The sequence below is a fragment of the Propithecus coquereli genome, unplaced genomic scaffold (genome assembly GCF_000956105.1).
Source record: "Propithecus coquereli isolate 6110/MARCELLA unplaced genomic scaffold, Pcoq_1.0 Scaffold137, whole genome shotgun sequence".
NCBI lineage: Eukaryota > Metazoa > Chordata > Mammalia > Primates > Indriidae > Propithecus > Propithecus coquereli.
In genome coordinates, this window is record NW_012137969.1 from 7,386,451 (window position 1) to 7,408,679 (window position 22,229).

At 54.4% G+C, this 22,229-nt stretch overlaps 1 protein-coding gene across 1 annotated transcript in view; it reads left to right on the forward strand.

Moving 5' to 3' along the window:
• Positions 1-22,229, forward strand: part of LOC105805943 (chromosome unknown open reading frame, human C7orf50) — a 115,435-nt gene that overhangs the window by 92,386 nt on the left and 820 nt on the right. Inside the window, exons 2-3 of the mRNA XM_012638911.1 lie at positions 14,295-14,488; positions 21,398-21,479. Of these exons, the coding sequence (XP_012494365.1) occupies positions 14,295-14,488; positions 21,398-21,479 (276 nt within the window). The remainder of the gene's footprint in view (positions 1-14,294; positions 14,489-21,397; positions 21,480-22,229) is intronic.

Consider the following 22,229-nt stretch of genomic DNA (forward strand, 5'->3'; position numbering starts at 1 on the left):
AGTCCGCAGCTTGTCTTTTACCTCTTCATAACAAGAGCAAATTTTTTTTTACAGTTTTGGTCTGATTTATTGATTTTTTTTTTTTCCATTATAGGGATCTGCTTTTGCTGTCATACGCAAGAACTCTTCACTAATTCCTAGGTCCCAAAGGTTTTCTCTTATGTTTTCTTCTAAAAGTTTTATAGTTTTATATTTAAATCTATAATCCATTTGAGTTAATTTTTGTGAGGTTTAGGGTCTTTTTAATAGACATTACTTTTTAGAGCAATTTTAGGTTCATAGCGCAATTGAACAGAAGGCACGGAGTTTCCTATGTACCCTCCCCGACATGCACAGCCTCCCATTATCAACAGGCCCCCAGAGTGGTACCTTTGCTACAGTGGTGACCCTACATTGTCACCCAGAGCCCATGGTTCACGGTGGGGCTCACTCTCGGTCTTGCGCACTCTGTGAGTTTTGCTGAGTGTGTGATGACACGCGCCCCCCACTGCAGTATTACACAGAGTAGTCTCACTGCGCTGAGAACCCCATATTCCACCTGCTCACTCCCTTCTCCCCCAGCCCCTGACACCCACCGATCTTTCCACTGTCTCCATTTGCTTTTCCAGAATGTCATATCGTTGGAATCCTATAGTATGTAGCCTTTTGAGATTGGCTTATTTCATTTAGTAATATGCATTTACAATATTACATTTAAGTTTCTTCCACGTCTTTTTATAGCTTGGTAGCTAATATCTTTTAATGCTTGAATAATATCCCATTGTCTGGACGTACGACAGCTCATCCATTCACCCACTGAAGGGCATCTTGGTTGCTTCCAAGTTTTGGCAATTACAAGTGAAGCTGCTGTAAACATCCACATACACATTTTTGTGTGGACATAAGTTTTCAACTCTTGGGTAAATATGAAGGAGCATGACTGCTGAATCATAAGGGAAAAGTATGTCTTGTTTTGTAAGAGACCGCCAGCCTGTCCTCCAAACTGGCTGCACCATTTTGCATTCCCAGCAGCAGAGAGTGAGATTCCTGCGGCTCCACATCCTCCGCAGCATTGGTGATGGTGTCAGTATTCTGCATTTGGTCACTGTGATGGGTGCACTGGTGTCTGGTTTTTATTTGCAGTTCCCTAATGGATACATGCTGTTGAGCATCTTTTCATGTGCATATTTGCCATCTGTCTATCTTCTTTGGTTCAAGGTTTATTTTTTTGCCTATAGATGTCCCATTGCTCTAGCACCGTTTGTTGAAAGACTCTTTTCTCCATTGAATTGCTTTTACAACCTTTTTCAAAACTTGAATTGTTAATGTGGGGCAATTTCTGTGTTCTTCATTCTTTTCTGCTCACCTGTATTCCTCTCGGTCTGTCAATACCACACTGTCTTGATTACTGTAGCTATGTAATAAGTCTTGGAATTGGTAGAGTGATTCTTCCTAGTTTTTTCTTCTTTTTCAATGTTGTTTTAGCTATCCTGGTTCCTTGGCTTTTCAATATAAGTTTTAGAATAAGCTTGTCTTGAGCTACAAAAAAATCTTGAGATTTTTGGTAGGAATTGCATTAAACCTGTATATCAATTTGGGGAGAATTAACATCTTTACTATGTTGATTACCAATCTATGAACAGTGTGGCTCTCCATTTATTTAGATTCTTAAAAGTTTCACGGCCAGGTGCGGCGGCTCACGCCTGTAATCCTAGCACTCTGGGAGGCCGAGGTGGGTAGATCGCTCAAGGTCAGGAGTTCGAGACCAGCTGACCAAGAGCGAGACCCCGTCTCTACTAAAAAATAGAAAGAAATGATCTGGACAACTAAAAATATATAGAGAGCGAAAAAATTAGCCGGGCATGGTGGTGCATGCCTATAGTCCCAGCTACTCAGGAGGCTGAGGCAGAAGGATTGCTTGAGCCCAGGAGTTTGAGGTTGCTGTGAGCTAGGCTGACACCACTCACTCTAGCCCGGGCAACAAAGCGAGACTGTTTCAAAAAAAAAAGTTTCCCTCCTTGGTGTTTTGAACTGTCCCATACATGTTTTTATTAGGTTTACAACTAAGTATTTCATTTTTGTTGAGCGAATTGTAAGTGATGTTGTTAATATTTCTGTTTCCACGCATTTGTTGTCAACGTATAGAAACATAGTGATGTGTGTATGTTGGTCTTGTGTCCTTGCTGAACTTGCTCGATGCCAGGGATTTTCCACATTGTCCATCCTGCCACCTGCAAATGCAGATGTTGCATTTCTCCCTTTCTGACCTGGGCACCTTTGGCTTCCTTCTCCTTCGTTGTTTCACTGGGCAGCACGTGCAGTACGACGTGGAACAGCAGTGGTGACAGTGGGCACATCGCCTCCTTCCTGACCTTGCAGATGCTCCTCATCAACTCAAGGATGCTCGCCTCTACCGCTAGTATTTTGAGAGTTTTTATCATGAATGGGTTTTGAATTGTCAGAAGAACAATCGCTATGACCATGCAATATTTCTTCTTAACCTTTTTGACATGGTAGAGTTACTGATTGATTTGAATATTGCAGCCATGCATTTCTGGAATAAACTCTACTTGGTCATGATATATAATTCTTTTCATATGTTGCTGAATATGATTTTTACATCTGTATTTACAAGGAATATTAATCTATAGTTTTCTTTTTTGTACTGTTTTTATCTATTTGGGGTAGGGTAATACTAGTTTAGTAAAACAAATTGGGATGTGTTCCTTTTTCTTTATTCTGGAAGAGATTGTGTAGAATTTGGTGTTAATTCTTTAAGTGTTTATTAGAACTCCTGAGACTCTATATCCTGTACCAACACTGTGGATCACAAAGGAGAGACCCTCACGCTCCCTGGAGTTTACAAAGGTTTCTTAGAAGAGGGGGTGTCTGTGCAGGGTCTTGAAGGGTATGCAGAATTCGTCAGGCAAACAATATGACTCATTTGGGAGGAGTGGCATTTGGTAAAGAGGTACTACACGCACATGCATTGTGTTTGTTGTGTTTTTCTGATAACTCATCATGAAAATTTCTTGGGAAGTGATTTCTTTAGACTCTAAGGTTCTACCTCCTATGGAGTGTTTTCTGTCATGGACTGGCCGATTTGTGATTTTCTTGCCCCACTCTCTCCAGTGGGGGCTGTAGGAGTCCACGGGCACCACTGTCACACCTGTGGGTGCTAGTGGTGTAGCCCCGAGGCTTCAGAGTTTCTGGCGCTGGGGCCGCCACTGCCTGAGGCCACCGGCTCCCGTGACCCTTGGCGGATGCCCCCTGCCACCAGCACAGGGAGGGGGTGGGCAGACAGGAGCCTTCCAGGGCTCTTCCCTTGCTGTGGCTGACAGCAGACCCAGCCCCCTGCGGCCTCCGCCCACAGCCCCCAGGTTCTATCCCAGAGACACTTTTTCTCCAAGCAGGCTGAGCAGGAGGAAGTGCCTGCATCTTTACAGGCTGTGAGCAGTCAGTCCTCTGGATCCGGTGGGCACATGTACCAAACCTGTGTTTCCTGCAGATTTCACAAGCCTAAGTTCTCTGGGAGGTGGCATGCCCGGGAAGTGGGGCATGCTGACCAACAGCAGTTTGGTTAATAAGAATGTGTCAGACCGAGTCTTTCCTGAGTGACTCAGAGAGATCCATGTGGTCTTGGGGTGCTTGGGGGGAAGGTTTAAGACGAGGTTGTTCTCATCCCTGGTGCGTCCCCCCCGGCTACCCTGCACTCTTGGCCCTTCCCCAGGACTTTGGTGCTTGCCCTCTGTCCCCTCATCTCAGCTGTCCCTGTGGCAGTGCCCTCTCGCCTTGGGGTCTCTACTCAGGGCCACCTGCCAGTGCTGCCTCCCCCACCTCTGCCCTCCCCCCAGCCATTTCAGATCACAAAAAGTAAGCCCAGCCTCCTTCTATCCCTCCCCACCTAGCTTTTCTCCTCAATATTAGAGTTTCAACGTGACCTTTCAGCAGGCAGGCATTTTTGTCTGTTTTGTTACCCACGGTCTACTTAGCACTTAGGACAGCATCCAGTACGGAGAAATTGCTTAACAAATGTCTGTGGGATGTGCTCACGTCCCTTTCACGCATCCCCTTCCTGACCAGGCCCTGCTGAGCTACTGGGAGGTGGGACTCCGGGGCCTCTCTGTGTAGACCCGGCCACTGCTGACGTCCAGGTCACGCCCTTGCTGCTCTACCCGTGGGGCTATTGCAGGTCCCCCAAGCCCAGGATGGGTACAGTAAGCAGCCCTGCACCTGCTGCTCTGTGTCGGGGCCCAGGGCCAGAGGCAGGTGGGAAGTAGGCATGGCGGCACCTGCCTGGGAAGAACTCCATCTGCCAACGCCGTATGCCTGTGGGTGGCTTTGTGTGTGGGGGGGGGAACTGCACAGCCCTACAGGCCAGTCACTGGGCAGAGAATGGCTCAGGGAAGAACACTGGCTGGTCATTTCACACCGTTACTGAGCCTCAGGTTCCTCCTGTGTAAAGTGTGAACAGCAGGGTGGTTGGGAGCCTGAGATGAGTTGGGTGAAGCCCTCCTTGTGGGCCACGTGTCTTCTGCCGGCACCTCACTCCCCTGTCCCACTGGAGCTGGTAGGCCAAGCCCTGTGGGCTGCACCCTCCTGCCAGGCCAGCTTCTCCCTCCCACTCTTTGTCCAGTCTTCCAAAGCAGCCCTTTGAAGTCACCGGAACAGTGGGGGCAGGCTCTTGTGTGCTAGCAGGTGGCTGCCTTGGGTTGGATGTTTACTCTGGAAAGGTGCCAGGAAGTCAGTGCATAGGGAAATTAATCCATTCCATGAAACTAGTGATCTTAAGAAATTTTTAACATCTCTCAGTGTCTCTTTCCTTATCTGTAAAAGGGGGTGTGGGTGCCAGTGGATTGTGTTCAGGGATTGAACAAGCCACACACTCAACGCAGAGGCAGCCCGCGGTGGCAGGCTCGTCCCCATGCCCCACTCTCCCATTGTCCACCAGCTCTGGCGAGGCCTCTGCAGTCCCGCAGCGCGCCCCCACCGCACGACTGAGCAAGCCCCTGCGTGTGGACAGGCCCGTGGGTGGGTGGAATGGCCAAGAGGAAAAACATGAACAGCTGCAGTTTGGGCTCCCGGACCCTGCAGATCCTTATCAGGCTGGGGAGCTGGGACACCCACGCCCTCCCGCCTGAGCCCAGCACGCCAAGAGCCTCAGCAGCAAGCAGAGCCTGGTGTCCCCCTGGGTTGCAGGGGGTGGGCCGCAGCTGCCAGCTCCCTGCGCGTCCCTCCCGTGCTTTGCAGGCTCCTGGTGCCAGCCTGTGGCTGCGGTTTCCTTGAACCATAAATTGATCCGCGGTCTTGGAGGAGGGAACACAAACTCTAGGAGATGTTCACACGTCATGTGTGTGGTGAGGACAAAGCGGCGTGATCCAGTCATTTGTTCAGTGAGCGTTTGTTTACTGAGCATTCCTCTTCGCGGGGCGCAGTCGGGATGGTGCGCACGCCGCGCTTTCTTGCCCGAGCGTCATGCGTCGTCTGCGGCCAGTGCCACCTCCCTACGGGGGTGCTGCAGAGGGTCCGTGGTGTCCCCTGACGCTGAGGGTGCAGACTGGTCCGAGCAAGGAGGAGTCCGGGGCTGCGGCCTGGGAGCGGGCGGAGACCTGGCACCGGGGTTCCAGGGTGGGTGCGGGCGCTGTGGGAGTGGGGGCCGCGTGCCGGAGCCAGATTTGGGCACACGTCATGGGCAGGAAAATAGGAAGCAGCTCGGGGCACTGCTCCTGTGGCTTCCTGCGACTGTGTCGGGGAGTGGCTGCGGGGCCTGCCCTGGCCCCACTGCGGGCGCAGACCCGGGATCCTTCCCCGAGCCTCCTGGGGTGGTGCCAAGCGCACAGGCCCCGCCCCCGCGCCAGCGCGCTTGCGTCACCGCCCAGCCGGCTGGATCTGGTTCCAGCCGAGCCGGGCCGGCCTGACATGCGCAGTGCGCGGGCGCTGCGGTGGGCTGCGGGCGCGGGACTGGGTGTGTGCGCCGCGGGCCGGTCCGGGTCGGTGTCCTGGCGCTTGCGGAGACCTGACAGCCGGGGTGCAGAGGTCAGTGCGCTGGGCTGTGGGGTCAGGCCGTGTCCGGGGAGGGCGGAGCAGTAGGCCCGGGGGGAGGGGCGCTCGCCCTGCCCGGCGCTCGGGGCCGCCCCGCGGTGACAGGTGCCCGGCCAGGGCCGCGTTCCCACCTCCCACCCTGCAGACCCCAGACTAGGCGGACCAGTTCCCCGGGACAACCTTTCCCGGCTGAGCAGTCCCCCCCAGCCCCTCCTGCTAGGCTGTGGGCCCCTCTCCCGCTGTTCTGGGTGTGGCCTGGGGTCCCAGGCCCTGCCAGGCGCTCCGCGAGCCCTTGCGTACCCCTCCTTCCAGGGAAGGTGGGGGCGGCCCGTAAGCAGCCCTCCCTGGGACCCCAGGACCCGGACCTCCGCGGACCCTCGGAGGTTCAGAGCCCTGCGTTCTAGTCTCAGTCCCACCGCCGACCACTGTGTAACCTTGGGCCTCCCCTTTCCTCTCTAGGCTCAGCCTTCTCCTTCATCAAAGTGGGGAGTGGTCTGCACTAGGTCCCTGTGCCTGCCTGCAGGGCTGTGGGTCCTTATCCCCTTTCCCTGGAGGGAGAGAACCGATACTCAGGGCCTTGTAGACTAGGGCATTCTTGGATTTGACAGACTCACCCCCACATAGCTCGTTAGATAACTGTGTTTTGCTGCCAAAGTCCACAAGGGTATTAACCATTTTGCCTTTGAAATTATTTGGCTATGAGTAACTCATTTAATTGGCAGTGTGGTTTTTCTGAATTCCTTGTCCTCAGGAGTTAATGCAAAGTGAGAAAAACCTAACCCATACATTGTTCCCAAAAGTAATGAAATGTTTTTGGAATCTACATTTAACAATTAATGAAATTAACATAACGATACACTTTATAGACATTTAATGAAGCATTTATTAATTTTGATTCTGCTGTCTCCTCATTTTTGAGCCAATAACATGTTTTGTTTTGTTTTCTCCCATAGCTCAAAACATTTTTGCAGGCCCTTGGATGCCTTGCAGACGTGGTGCTACCTGCAGGCCCAGAGGATGGGAGGACCCGATGCCCAGGCGCCCCGTGGAGCCAGGGTGGGAAAGAAAGGGGCCCCTGAGATGAGAATTTAGTTTGGGTGTTTTCAGTTTATACTCAAAGTCAAGGCCGTTTTCTGACAACATAGGGCACGAGAGCCACTCAGGAAGAACACAGTCCAGAGACTGCAAGATTGAAATGAAACAAATGCATTTAAAAGTCTTATCATGCAAAACTGTTTTTTTTTTTTTCCTTGTGGAGGAAGCAGTGTCAGATGCTTCCCTCCTGTGCTTTCTACGCAAGCCTGCGTCAGTGGAGTTGGGGAGATGGATGTCTTTGCGCTCTTGGAATATGTTTTTCAAGCATTAAGAATCTGATTTGTGTTAAAATGGCAAGGTCAGCATTGACAAATTGGGAACAACTGTCAGCTGATTTCTCCAAGTTGTTGAGAAGCATGTTCGTGTTTTAAATATTACTTAAAACTCCTATGCTTTACTTCGCTCAGCTCTGCCCATGCGGCCATCAACCTGCCAGAATCGCATTTCCAGTTTAAAAACAAAATGCAGGCTTGGCTTCCCAGTTAGTCATGCATTTCCACAGATGAAACAAAGTCAGCTTAGAAGTTTAATAGCTAGGAAGGAAAGGGCTTGGCACCTGGAAGCCCCGCTGTGTGTGTGACCTTTGCCTCCCGTCCAGTTACCACATGTGCCTAGAAGCCGTGGCAGTGGCATTGCACATGGGCTGTTTGGTCATGCAGTGTGCAATAGTGGAGGGGGGGCGGGTGACGGTAAATGGCAAATCGTTAGACAGTGTCCCTATGCCTAGAATCACATTAGAGCCTGTTGGGTGGTCCTACATGTGGATAAACAGATTGCTATACAAAAGGGGAACTGGAGCCAAGAGGCCTGTTTTACTTTCCTACGTATGGGTGAAAATCAACCCAAAGGCTAAGCCAAAATTCCAGTCAGGGTTGGACGCAGGGACAGCAGGGGCAGGGCCTTTGGGTCAAGAAGCCAGTTCGGGTCCTACTTCTGCCAAGCAGTGAGCCAGACAGGCCCGTGCCTTCCCCACACAGGGGCTGGAGCTCTCATGGGCCTGTGTCAGCTGGGCTCTCACATCCTCCTGTGTCCCCTGCACCATCCTGCAGTCTCAGGAGTGGCCCTCAGCTTGTTCTCCTGCCCTGTCTGGGAGTCCTTGGAACAGGGCTTGGATCTTGTGCCCTGCCCTTGGCAGACCCCAGCCCTGTGACTGAGGCGACCGCAGTACTCTGGAGGGAGGCCAGTCTCGCTAGCTTCCACCTGGGCCAGTGCTGACTGCAGGCCATTGCTTTTGAGCAGCAGGTGCTGACCTGCCCACACCTGGAGCTGGGTGTCTCGTGATTACAGCTGAGCTGCAGCTGGTTGCCAGCTTATAAGGTGAAGGTGCCCAGGTGCCGCATTTACTTTTCCGGGCTGTCCCCATCTCCCCATCAGCAGCACCTCTTTCCCCACCCTCCCCAAGCACTCGGGGGTCTTTGTCTGTCTGCCTACAGAGAAGGGTGAACTCTCTGGGGACAGCTGGAAGAGCTGTGACATCAGAAAGTGGATGGACGATCTGTGAAATGGTAAAGTGGCACTAGATAAAAATAGCAACTCGCAGGATCTCAGGACTGTTTTGTTTCCAGAAACCTGACCTGGTGTCTGTAAGAGTGTTCCTCTCAGGACAATCAGACTTGGTGGTTGGTGGCTCCGCTGTCTGCATGGAGAAGGGACTGAAACCAGAGAGGTCTTCGTGCAGACGCTGGGGCCTCCAGGGGTAGGAGCAGAAGGGCCCTCGTCCCTTGCCCCTTATCTTGGTATTTACAAACTGCCTCACACCACAAGTTTTCATTTTAATCCTTGGGTTAAAAGAAAAGCAAAAACAAGTTGAGTTTCTAACACTCCTCGTGGAATCAGCACTGGCTACCAGAGGCACCTTGCGGCCACCATGTCTGTCATGTCCCATGAGTATGTTTTCTGGTTTGTTCTGATGTTTTAACCAGCCTGGGTTGCCAGTTTGTGCAGCTGGGAGGGGGCTTAGTGCACTGGGCCTGTGGGGAGCCTTCTCTGAGGATAGTTGTTCTGGAATAGCTGAGACTAGAGTCGGGTTTTCAGTTCTGAGCCCCCTCCAGGCAGGGATAGGAAGCCAAGGCTGTCCCACCGTCAGCCAAGGCCACAGGGTTTTTAAAAAGGAAGTCGGTGTGGAAGAGCCTCCAGAGCTCTGGCCTGGCTGTCGGGGCTGCTGCCCCAGCCACGTCATTGTGTGCTAAGACTAGACACAGCCTTTCCTCGGAAAGTTCTCAGTCCCTTCTGTAAATCAAAGAGCTGGGCTTTGTCAGGGATCTGGAGCCCACGTTCATGGACGTGTGTGTGTGAGCGAGTGTGTGTGTGTCTGTGTCCAGACAGTGGGTCTAGCAGTTCTCAACATGTTCTCCAAGGCCCAGGTGGGATGAGATGGAGGACCCGGTGGGGAGGGTGTCGGGCAGGGTAGAAGCTGCCTGGAGGAGCTCCACTTTCCAAGGTCCCTCCTGTGTAGTGCAGAGGGGAGCCCTGGGCCTGGCATTCTGTCCTTGTGTTTAGCCCAAGTCTCATAAGTTCAGGGAGTTTGAACCTGGATGGAGGGAAGACCATGTGTGTTTTCACAAACTTCCAGCTGACAGCGTGTCCTCCTGCCATGAAGGCTGGCCACAGACTGAGCAGCGTGGGCCAGGCATTCCCTGTCCTGCCACCTGGGGGCACCTCACGCATCACTTGCGCTCAGCTCTGTGTCACAACTACAGGACCTGCCAGAGCCCGCTTGGTTTTATCACCTGTTGCGTTGATGAAGCACAGATACCACTGGATCTCTGGCCTTTAATATTTTGACTGCAGTTTATAGTTTGTATCTTTGCGCATCCGTGTGTCCTGCTTTACATGTTTAAACATCATTCTGTGAGGGGCCATAGCCAGAGGATCCCGACGGAAGCTGAGTCCGGGCAAGGAGCTGCCCCCTGGGAAGCTCTGCAGCGGGTCGGGGCGGCCGCTCTCCCTGTCCTCCAGGAGCTCACGTGTGCCTGCCTGTGAGCGCCTCGACGACAGAGCCGGCGCCTGTCCCAGTGTCTGCGCCACCGGGACCCACGGAGCCACCAGCGCAACTCACAGAGACGGCTGTGTTTTACAGCAGCCCGGTGGCTCATCAAAGCAGCAACTTCCGGAACTGTTGGTGTGGGCGAGTCTTCTGGAATTACTTGAATTAGTCGGGATATCTTGAGCTAAAGGGAAGAGGGAATTGTATTTTCCTTCCCTCTGTGTAGGGAGGGAGTAAAAGTATCACTCGTGTTGAGCCAAACATTTTGTCAAGGGAGGGAGGGAGGTTAAAGAGTTTAACAGTTGCATCTGTACATTTGTCTGATGACGACACGTCTGCTGTGTATTTCTGATGAGAAGACCCCGTCGATCTTGTGTTCTCTGAGCTGCAGAATCAGTGTGAGGACCCCGCATGTGGCCTTGACTGATCTGCAAAGGTTGTCGTTGGAGGAGACTTGGTAGGGGCACGTGGGTGTCCTGTTACCTCCCAGTGGCATGTGCGTCTATAATTGTCTCAAAGGATAAAGCTTAATTTAAAAACACTTCCTCTTTGCTTGTTATTGTTTCTCAGAAAATGTAATATGCTACTGTGAGTTACATTTTTGAATTTTCATAATTGGGGTAACGAGTCTGATTAAGGCTTAGTCTCCAGCTAGACCAAATCTCGGAAGGTGCCACATACGGGAAGGACTTGGTGATCAGATGTGGGACTGGCTGGGCACTCCTGGGTTGGGCTGGCGAGAGTCGAGAGGGGAGGCATTCCCTGGTCTTGGGGAGGCGCTTGCAGGTGGCCGGCAAGCTCCCTGTTTCTCTGGACCTGGGTCTGTTGTCCTTGCATGAGTGGTTAGGACGACATCTCTGGAGTCACTGAGTCACCAGTTGCCCAGGTGACTTACAGGGGATGACCAGGTGCCACTCAGCCTGCCCAGGGCTCTTGTCCTGCCTCCGGCTGAGGTGCTGTCAGCACAGTTGGATACAGACAATGCTCACAGTGCTCTTGGTGGTTTGTGAACAGATGCCCGTGGATTAAGGGCTGGTCACTCTGCTGGAGCGGCCTCAGGGCACAGCCTGCTGGGGGCGGAGAACCAGGGCCTGGGCTGTCCTGGCTGTGGCCAAGTCGCTGAGTCTTTGGGACTCTGTCCTCACCTGTCAGCAGGGTTGGGCTACAGGCCTGTTGTGCTTCCTGCCACCCCCGCTGGGGGATGGAGCTGCAGCACCCCAGCCTCTGTGGCAGCTACTCTTTGTCCCTCTAGCGGATATCTCCCCAAGGCCCATGCTTTCCTCCTTACGCAGCCCCCACCGGTGGGAGGCTGTGCTCCACAGCACATTCCCGGCCCAGGCGCCGTACTGGATGGTGATTCTCAACGCACACCTTTCCTTGTCCACTAACTGTCGAGTGGGCTGTGGGTTTGGGGACTGGCTGGCAGGATGTGTCCTGCGCAGCCTGACCTACTGTTGGCTCCAGGCCCTCCGCTGCCAGGCAAAGCCAGTCATGCTTTGGGAGCCACAGAAGCTGCGTCCTGGGGGTGGGTGACAACTCCCTGGTGTCCTGGCTCCAGCCTGGGCCCTTTGTCAAAGCAGCACCGGGTGGCCATGAGTGGGCTGTTCAGATGCATCCGTGAGACGTCACCTTGTCTTCTGCCCTAGCTCAGTGCACCATGACATCAGTTCTGTGAGCTTAGTTTTGCGGAGATGAGACAAAGATAAGAAAGCAGGCTGGCTCTGCCCTCCCTGGCTCAATAAGAGCCTCTCTCTTTCCGAGTCTGATTACCAGTGGGAGCCACCGCCTGGGGTCCCACCAAGGGCTGGTTTTCCTTACCAGGGCCCCAGCTCTGACATGTCAGAACCTTGCAAATGGCTTGGTTTCCCCTAAGAACTTGTAGAGAGAGTCCTGGCCTCTGCTCAGCCCTGGGGACATCAGGAGTGCAAGACGCCCAGGGGTCCTGCAGTCCCCAGCAGGGAGGGCTGCAGGGGGACAGGAGCTGGGTGCTCCCCACTCGGCTGCAGCCCCTTGTGTGCTGTGTGCCCCTGCTGGGCCGAGGCCCCCTGGGCCCCAGTGCAGTTGAGGGTCCTTGTGGCTCTCTGAGGACCCTCCTTTCTGAGACACTTCCTTCCCTGGGGAGTACGGAGCTTGGACTGTGACCACTGCCCTGTTGGTGGTGCTGGCAGCCAAAAGGGAGAGTTGATTTTAAGGAAGCTGTTTCTGTGGGTTCCATGCCTAATACAAGAGATGGCCCCTGCGGGACCCTCAGGAAACCCTGGGAAAAGCAGGTGGACCCTGCAGGCCCCTTCAGATCTACCTTCCCTGTGGTGCTGCCTGGGTCTCCCCAACTCATGTCCACCCCAGGCCAGCGCCCGTGGCCCGTGTTTGAATCCCTGCTGCTGCCTCAGCCACAGCCCCATCCTCACCTCCCAGCCTCCTTCTCCCAGGGCTGTGTAGGTGTTGGGAAATGTGTGCTTCCTTCCTCGAGGGAATACCACGGGGTCTTCGTGGAGTAGTCAGAGCCCCCTCTTGCATGAGCAGGCCCCTCAGCCTTGGGGGCAGCAGCCACACCCCCGGGATCGGAGGCCAGGCACTATGTTTGGGGTGCTGCCGACATGGACAAGGCTGGTACTGCCGGAGTGATTGGGGGATGCTGAAAGGTCATACCAGGTGGCCCTCACAGTCGGGGGTAGGCAGGTGCTTTTCCCCTCGCTGTCTCTCCCCCACCTGCTAGATTCCCTCGGGGCAGCGCCATGGACCCACAGGCCCACCACTGGAACCCTGACCACTCAGCTGGACTTTGGCCCAGGGGGCCAATGTAGCCTGTGTGGCCCATGGCAGCAGAGGCTGGGCCTGCACTGGGGTTTTGCTTCTTTTCGTGGCCAGACTTTGCACGGTGCCCACCCAGCCAGCCAGCCAGCTGGCAGCCCAGTATAGGCCAGACTCCCTGGCAGTGTCCTTGCCATCCTCATCCTCGACCTCCTCTTTAGCTCAGCAAACCCACCTAGACAAAACCAGACCCTCAGACCTAGCCTTGCTGCTGCCTCTCCCCGCCTGGCCCCTCCTGTGGTCGCACTGGAAGCCCCTGTGTGGTCCCCGTCCTATTTCTTGTCAAGCAGCCCTACCTCGCGGTGAGCCTGTGAGGAGCTGTCTGGGCGCAGCCCCTGAAGTTCCCTTTGCTGTTAAGTTCTGGCTCTTTCTAAAAAGGGGTGGGGGAGCTGGAGAGAGCAGCTCTTTTGTCTTAGAAGGTTCAGGAAGGAGCCCATGTAGAGTGAGAACACAGAGGTCATCTGGGGGTTGGCATTTTATAAGGGAACCTGCTGGGGAGGATGGGAAGGGGAGCCCTTGCTTTGCTGCTTTTCCTGGGGGCGGGAGTGCAGGTGGGGGCGGGATGTACCAGGGGCAGGATGTGGGGGGGATTGCAGGTAGAGGTGGATGTGCAGGTTGGGGGCGGGATTGCTGGTGGGGGCAGGATTGCAGGTGGGGTAATAGGCCTGATCCCGCTCTACACATTTCCTGGCAGCTCCTGGCCTGGCTCAGAGTAAACACGGACGTTCTGACTTTTTCCAGGAAAGGCGAAGCATGTGGACAGCAGCTGAGGTCACCACGGCAGGCCCCCCACCCACTGGAATGGCCTGGCTGCCACTTGGCCCCTGCTGCTTGGCGTCCTCCACCTTGCAGTGCCTTTGTTGATTTGGGAGGGGAGGCCTCTGCTTCCGGGGCAGGGTGTGGCTGGGGAGAACACTGCAACAGGGAGTGAGCAAGGCAAGATCCCCAGGCAGAGCTATCATTTCCCTCCCTTCAGGGTCTTTGCTGAGAGGACCCTGTAGGAGCAAGGAAAAGGAGAAGCCCCAGCGGGTCCTGGGCCCCCGGGTGCTCACACAACCCACCCAGGCCTTCCCGCATGGGGGCTGTGGCACCGGTGAGGGGGAGGGGAGGTATCTGTAGTCAGTTAACTTTGACACACACTGGGTTGAGCAAAGTTAAACCTCAGTTTTCCCTGCAGAACTGGCCGTCCCCGTCTGAGCTGTCCCCTGCACTGCTGCTCAGTCTTGGCCAGTGTGCGGTCTGCAAGGGCCAGGGCGGTCAGGGGCAGACAGAGCCTTTAGCTGCTGTCGCTGGAGTGCGGGGAAGCGCTGAGCAGTGCACCCTTCGGAGAACCTTCATCTGGCCCAGAAGCCTAATGAGGAGGGTATCCCTTGACTTTCAGGGGGGAGCACCGTGCCCAGCGGTGCAGGACTTGGACCCCAAGCTATCCTCGGAGGAGAAGAGGGTCCTGGAGAGGAAGCGGAAGAAGGAGCGGAAAAAGGAAGAGAGACAGCGTCTGCGGGAGGCGGCAGTCACCACCCAGAACCTACCAGCCAGGCGCTCAGGGGCGGAGCTGGCCCTGGCCTACCTGTGCGGGTGAGAACTGCTGGGCACGGGGCTGTGCTTCCCTTCCCAGGCTTACTTCTGCCATGACAGGAGTGTTTACACAACAGAAGTCAGGACGTGCTACTAGTAGGGACTGGTGGGGAACCTACAGCTTCAGCATCATGCTCTGTGAGGAGGGTTCTAGAGCAGGGGGCATTGGCATCTGCACCGGGCCTGCGCTCCTGCTGCTGTGTTCTAAGCAGCTTAGGGTCTCCAGGTCCTTTTGGAAGCAGCAGCAGAGCCATCTGTGCAAGGATGGGGACTTCCAGTTGGGCACGGTCTCCCATGGTCTGGCCAGGGTGCCCACCTCAGGGTCCAGCCCATCCAGACCAACTGGCCGACTGAGGGGGCCTGGGCCTGAGGTGCTCATGCATTCGCTCCTTCAGTCATGTTTCCCGGGTGCTTCTTCCTCCAGACAACCAGCAGTGAAGGCGCCAAGTCCGCGTTCTTGGGAGCTCACTTTGCAGCGTGGGGAAACAGACCTCAGCGCTGCAATGACGGGGCTGGAGATAGAGTATGAGAGAGACAAGTGCCGTGGGGAGAGATGCAGCTGGAGGAGGGTAGACAGCTTCAGGGAGCAGATTGTGGTACCCCCGGGGAGCAGGGCCGTCTGTTCACAGGGTAGGGGGTGTGGGGTCCCAGGAGGTGGGGCAGGGAAATAGCGAATCCAGGTGGGATGAGTAGATGCTCCAGTTAGATGACCACTGGATCCCAGGAGAGCGGGTCATGGTGAGGGACAGCTTCAGGGGGTGCTGGGCAGAGGCCTGCGTCGGGTGAGTTTGAAGGGGGGACTTGAGGAGTCACGGGGCACGTAGATTCTGGGTCCTGTGCAGCCACCTGGTGCCCAGGAGAGGGGACCCAGCCAGAGCCAGGCAGAAGCTGGCTCAAGTGCCAATAATTAGCTGACAGTTTTATATAAGAATCTTTAAAGATTCATGGAAAAAGGAGGTCACTGTGAAATTACAGATTTGTTTGCAAAGGAACATTTCTAGGGAAGTAGAGTCATGTGTTCCAACGGGACTTACCAGGAAATGGGTACTTTTTCCAAAGCATCACTGGCTGGTACTAAAATGCCGGCCTTGGGCCGTCACGCTCAGGCTTTTTCTTTGTTTTTTTGGTAACAGCTTTGTTGAGATAAAATTCACATACCATAAAATTCACCCATGTAAAGTGTACAATTCCATGGTTTCTAGCACATTCACAGAGTTGTGCAGCCATCACCACAACCAGATTTTGAATGTTTTCATCACCTCGGAAAGGAGCCCCATGGCATTTAGCTGTCAGCACTCCCTGTTCCCTCTGCCACACCGCAGCCCCGGCACTCGCACGTCTGCTTTCTGTCTGTGTGCGTTTGCCTGTGCTGGACGTTTTATTTAAACGGAAGCACGCAGCTTGTGATCTTTTGCTTCTGGCTTCTTTCACTTTGCATAATGTTTCCAAGGTTCACTCGAGTTGTATCACATGCCAGGACTTGGTTCCTTTTCGTGGCCAAATAATGTTCCATTGTATGGATGTGCCTTATTTTATGTATCCATTTGTTGGCTGATGGATACGTTTTGAGTAGTGACGTTTTGAGTAGTGTGACTAGAGCCGCTATGTATGTGTGTACAAGTCTTGTATGTATATACGTCTTTATTTCTCTTGGGCACATACCTAGGAGTGGAATTTACTAGGTCTTTTGCACCATTTTACATTCCCGCCAGCAGAGGGTTCTCCACACCACGTGGACACTCATTATCTTCTGACGATTTTATTATGACGGTCCTAGTGGCTGTGGGCGATGTAGTGCTGTGGTTTTGATTTGCAGTCTGGTGCCGATTTAAGTCCCCAATTCGGAGAGTCCAGTAGGCAGCTGGGCCCCCCTCTTTGGCTCCTCCCTGAGTCTGTGATGGACTCAGGGTGTCACCACCCCACAATAGTGGGGGGCACGCAGCTGGAAGCATCTCATTGGACATATGCAGCACATGAGTGGTACACCAGGAGCCCCCTGGGAAGGGCCAGGGTGCCCCGAACTTGGGGGACGGTTTCCTCTAGAAGTTGGCCTGCTGGCTGATGCGAGTCACTGGCTGGCGGGAGGCTCCTGAGCTCTCTCCGCCCCCTCTGGCTCCACCTCCCACCTCTGTTGCCTTCTCTGAGCTGGGGACTGATGGCCTGTGCTGGACCCCTGGACACTGTCGTATTGTGAGCCCCATCTGGACCCTGTCTTTAAGGACTTGGGCTGCTGGGGGGTGCAGGCCCCTTTGGGTCTTCCCTGTGCTTGTTGGCTTCTAGGCAGTTAGCGGAGGCTGTCCTGGCAGGGGGACAGAATGGAGCGTGGCCACTCCTGGAACCAGCATCCAGCAGGAAGGGTCTGCCGTGCCCTGACACACCCTGTGGACGCCCTAACTGAGGGTTGGGGCCTTCCCATCTCTTCCTAGAGCCCTCGGATGCCCTGAAGGTAGCTGGAGGAGACTCAAGGAGGGCAGGGAGGGGTGCAGCTGAGCAGGCCCCTGCCCTGGGTCCAGGTTCGGGGTGGGCGCACCTGCCTGGAATGGGTTTTCAGAGTCAGGGGGCTCCCACCAGTAGAAAGCTTTGGGCCAAGTCATGACAGGAGCCGCAAGGAACAGGCAACGTTGTTGTTGATACTGTTGCTTCCGGAGAGTTCCTGGGGCAGAAGCAAAACAAGCTGTCTGGAGCCGTCAGGGATGGGGCTGGGGCATCTACACCTGCAGCACACTCAGCTGTAGTTTCAGTCTGCGACCTCCACCTTCTACCTCCAAGGGGGTTTAGCACCAGCACCCACAGGCAAGAAAGTGCCAGAAGACACTTGGGTTTCCGAGGGTGGCAGTGTTGGACTCAGGAAAGAGAATGACATGGAAGAGGAAGGTCCGTCCGAGGCCCACTGGGGAATCTGTTAGAAAATAGTTTTCTCTAAAGATGCTACTTTGTTCATGACCCAGCCCTGCTGTGAAGGGTGGGGGTGGGGAGAATCCGCAGCCCTGGTCAGGGCGAGGCCCCCACTCCCAGCTCAGCTCACCCAGAACCTGGCAGGGCCGGGGCAGCTAGTATCCGCCTCTGAGAAGACCAGGCTTCTCCCCACACCCCATCTCTGGGCCATAGGCACCCACACGGTGTGACCTGGTCCTTGTGGTTTCCCCCATTCTCTTTGTCCCCCCCAACCCCTCCCCACCTGTGTGGATCCTGGAATCTACCCCGGCTTCCTGCGTGGCCTGCCCCGTGAGCCTGCTCTGCAGCCCCCTCTGAGCCCTCTCTGCTCCAGGGTGAGCCACAGGCGCTGCTGCAGGTCACTGCCCTGGGTCCCAGCACTCTGTGCCAGGGGCTCCTCCAACCTGCTCCCCACTTCTGGACCCCCGCTTGGCCTGTGCCGTCCCCTTGCACTCACGCTGCTCCCTGCACTGGGGTCAGGATGAGGCGTTCTGCGAAAGGCCCCCGTGCGCAAGTGCACCTGTGTGGACTGTGCGGAACAGGCGGAGCCAAGGGTGGGGAGCTGTGTCCAGTGGGGCAGTCAAGGGGCAGGGGGCTGTGTCCAGCACGGTGGGGTTTCCGTTGGGGAAGGCAAGGGTTGTCACGCAGCACAACAGTGTGAATGTGCCTAGTGCCCCTGAGCTGTGAGTTAGGAACGGGGAGGGTGGGGAGTTTTATGTGAAGTGTATGTTATCACAGTACAATAATCCACAGGCCTTGGTGCTGGTTGGACACATGTGTGAACGTGTGTGTGTACGTGTGTGCACATGTCCTCTCCGCCTGCAGGAGAGAAGCTCAGGGAGCTGATGCACCACTGCCAGGAACGTGGTCGATGTTCCCCGCAAAAAACCGGGTCCCTTTGGTAGAGTTGCAAGGGATAAGAAAATAATAGAGAAAAATGCAAAATAAAAGAAATAAAAGAATACACAGAGACAAAGATATAGTTTTATAAGTTTATAAAGATTATAGGCAAAGTGGGATCTCAGGGGGCCTAGACCTTCTCTGTGGGTCTCAAAAAGCCCCGAATGGAAATGCAAATTAAAACCACAATGAGATATCACTTACCTCCAGTGAGACTGGCCTTTATCAAAAAGTCCCAAAACAATAAATGTTGGCGTGGATGCGGAGATACAGGAACACTCATGCACTGTTGGTGGGATTGCAAACTAGTGCAACCTCTGTGGAAAACAATATGGAGATATTTTAAAGAGATACAAGTAGAAGTACCATTCGATCCAGCAATCCCATTACTGGGCATCTACCCAAAAGACCAAATGATACTGTATAAGAAAGACACCTGCACCCGAATGTTTATAGCAGCACAATTGACAATTGCAAAGATGTGGAAACAACCCAAGTGTCCATCAATACATGAGTGGATTAATAAAATGTGGTATATGTATACCATGGAGTACTATTCAGCTTTAAGAAACAATGGTGATATAGCACCTCTTGTATACTCCTGGATAGAGCTGGAACGCATTCTATTAAGTGAGGTATCCCAAGAATGGAAAGACAAGCACCACATGTACTCACCATCAAATTGGTATTAACTGATCAACACATAAATGCACATATAAGAATAACATCTATTGGATGTTGGGCAGGGGGGAGGGGGGAGGAGAGAGGAGGGAGGAGGGGACGGGTATTTGCATACACAAAGAGTGCAATGCGCACCACCCGAAGGGTGGACATATTTGAAACTCGGACTTAGGGGGGGAGAGGGGGCAAGGGCAACATACGTAACCTAAACATCTGTACCCCTATAATATGCTGAAAAAAAAAAGCCCCGAATGAGGTCTTACATGGTAACTTATAGGGAATAGTGAATAATTGCCAGGGGTAATAGATTTACATAACAGCAGGTAGTTCCTCTCAGGTTAACAGATTTCCAAAAGGCTTCTACAGATTCTTCAACTAATTCTATCTACATGAGCAAACGGTTACAAAATCTTTCAAAGGTTACCTTCTAAGTTCTAAGGTAAGTTTATCACTTAACAGAGGGGTTAAACAGAGATATGTTGGTTCCATATTTATTAGGTTATTGTGAATGGAGACAGGTAGTCTAGAGTGTTAAAACAAGAGCTTTGCTTTTAGCCATTCGGGCAGCTGTCTGTTCCAGGGGGCACTCCATTGTCAGCTCTCATCCTGTAGTTTTTAACAGATTCTCTTTGCTTTACAAAGCAAATCCAAACCTTTAGGTCTGAGAAACGCAGCGCCTTGTGGGGAGCCTTGTGGGATACAGCCGCTACTGTCTTTCAGAGACGCCCTTCCGAGTGTAACAGCATTTGAAATGCAAACCAAGACGTTCACATATTCCTTCAGGGCAAAGCTCTGCAAAACTCCTAAGACAAATCCTGTCTGCAAACACGTTTTTATATTAATTCATGGAGCAACACGCCACCTGTGGCTGAGCACGTGGGGCCGAAGCGCCCTCATTTCTTGGCTGAAGAGGACCTATGGTCCCAGCACAGGCACATGCCCTGGGCTCTGTGCTGCCTCCGCTGCCTCCTGCCCAGGAGAACCTGGCTGGTGCAGGCTCCCAGTGCCACCCTGAGAGACGTACTCGTCCCAGCAGATGGTGCTGTCCGTGGCATGAGACCACTGCATCCCTAGCTTGCTTGGGCCGTCCTGCTGCTCCTGGTCCTCCACAGGCACCACGAAGCACAACTGGGAAGTCACTGTAGCCAGAGGCTCCTTGGGGGCTGCAGGTGTGAAGCCTGGAGCCTGGGTGTGGCTGGGTCTGGGCTGGACCGAGGAGCAGGTGGACTAAGAAGCCTGGCAGGCGGCCACCACAGCAGTAGACTGGGCTGTCCAGCAGGATACAGACGGAGCTCGATGGGGCCTGTCACCGTCCTCACCTGCATCCTTGCTCTGGGTTTGGCTGTTCCGTCAGATGCTCGGGGCAGACGGGATTAAGGATGGCAGGGCCACTGCTCCCCCTTTCTCCTGACGGCAGGGCCTGGTCTCTTGGCAGCAGGGGAGGGACCTGGCCTGCTCCATGTGTGGTGCACACAGATCCTTGGTCTTCGCCTTGAGGCCACTGCCCTGGCCTGTTGCCGAGAGTCCTCCGAGGACCCCCTCCAAGGACACCGTCAGCATCTGGCCGTGAGCCTGCCCTGCCCGTGGCTGTGTTTATCTCCAGGGACTTTTCTCTGGCACTGGCCTGCAGCCTGGGAGACCTGGGGTCACAGGTTTTTGTGGGCCCCAGGCCCCAGGCAACTGTGCTGACCACAGGGGTTGGGCCTGAGCAGCCCCCGCCCAGGGTCATGCAGGAGACGTTGCTTCAGGTGCTCACCCGGCACCGTCCCTCCTTTCCTCCCAACACCTATGCCCACCAGGTAGACCCACAGCCTCTCCACCAGGTACGGTCCACGGAGACCACATGGTAATCTGCTCGGGGAGTTTACTGCACATGAGGGTGACCTGCAGGTGCAAGGACAACCCCCGGGCTGGGACACACTCCAGCACCAGGCCCAGGCTGGGCAGCCGCATGCCCACTGATCCCCAGGCACCTCTGCTGTCAGGCTCTGCCATAGCACGAGACGAACTCAGTGTTCACATTAGGGTGAAGTCGTGGGGCTGTAGGGCTGGAAGAAGATGGTCCTATGCCATCTAGTCATCAGTTGGTCCTGTCACAGCTGCATATGCCCAGATTGGCCGAGGGACCCCACGGTGTGCATGCAGAGGTGACGCATCCCCTTCCTGCGAAACCTGCTGTGACTCCGCTCTGTCGCTGCCCTCAGCAGGTCCCCTCTTCACCTTCGGCAGGGGACAGTCTCCATATGAAACCCCCACAACACCCACGGCCTTGGTGTTCAGCTCTTGGGGGTGCTCCTTCCCCAGGGAAGAGGCTGCCCAGCTTAGTCAGCACGGCCGGTGGGGGGGGCGCGGTTCCTTCATCTGCACCCTGAGCTTCTTGTCTCGGTTTCCCAGGTGGGCCCAGAAGCACAAGGATTGGAGGTTCCAGAAGACGCGGCAAACGTGGCTCTTGCTGCACATGTACGACAGTGACAAGGTCTGTGCGCATTGGGCCTGACAGCAGAGGCTGCGGCCAGGAAGGACTGTCCCGAGGGCCCCATGGGGGGAAGTGGAGCAGTGTCTGCCTCCAGCAGAGCCTCTATGGCAAAGGCAGGCCCAGCTCACAGAGCCGCCTGCCCCCACGTGTGCCCGTGTGTGGGCATGTGCCACCTGTGTCCAGAAGCACTTTTCAGGGCAGTATATGAGATTTGGTCTCACGGGATGAGAGAAGATAGAATTTAGTAACAAAACCCCAACATCTGAGAGGGACTGGAATCTCCCGTGTCTGTTCAAGGCTGCATGGCCCACGGTTCCCACAGGGCAGCCACGGCTCTTCCTGCCACACCAGCTCTCCTGAGTCTCAGTCTCATGAGATGCCAGGCTTGTCGGTGCTGTGTGTGTGCGTGTTGGTGGGCGCAGTCTCTCCTGCTGTGCCTGTGTCCCTGGCACATCACAGCAGGACACTCCAGCCTCAGACACACTCTCTGTTGGGTTTGCTCTCCCTGAGTTGGTTTCAAGGGCAATGTTCACAAAATAGCTAAGCTGTAGTGAAGTAGAAGAACCAAGTCAGCACACGTACACTTCTCAACTGCAAACCCAGTTGCAAAGCTGCAGCGATCAAGATAGCGTGTTGTGGGCACAAGCTGGAAGACAGAGAGTGGGACTGGCAGAGGGCACTCCTTGGCCCCAGTGCAGGGATGCTTTGGGCTGGCTGGTCCACTTGTGGGTCCAGGGGCGAAGCCGGAGG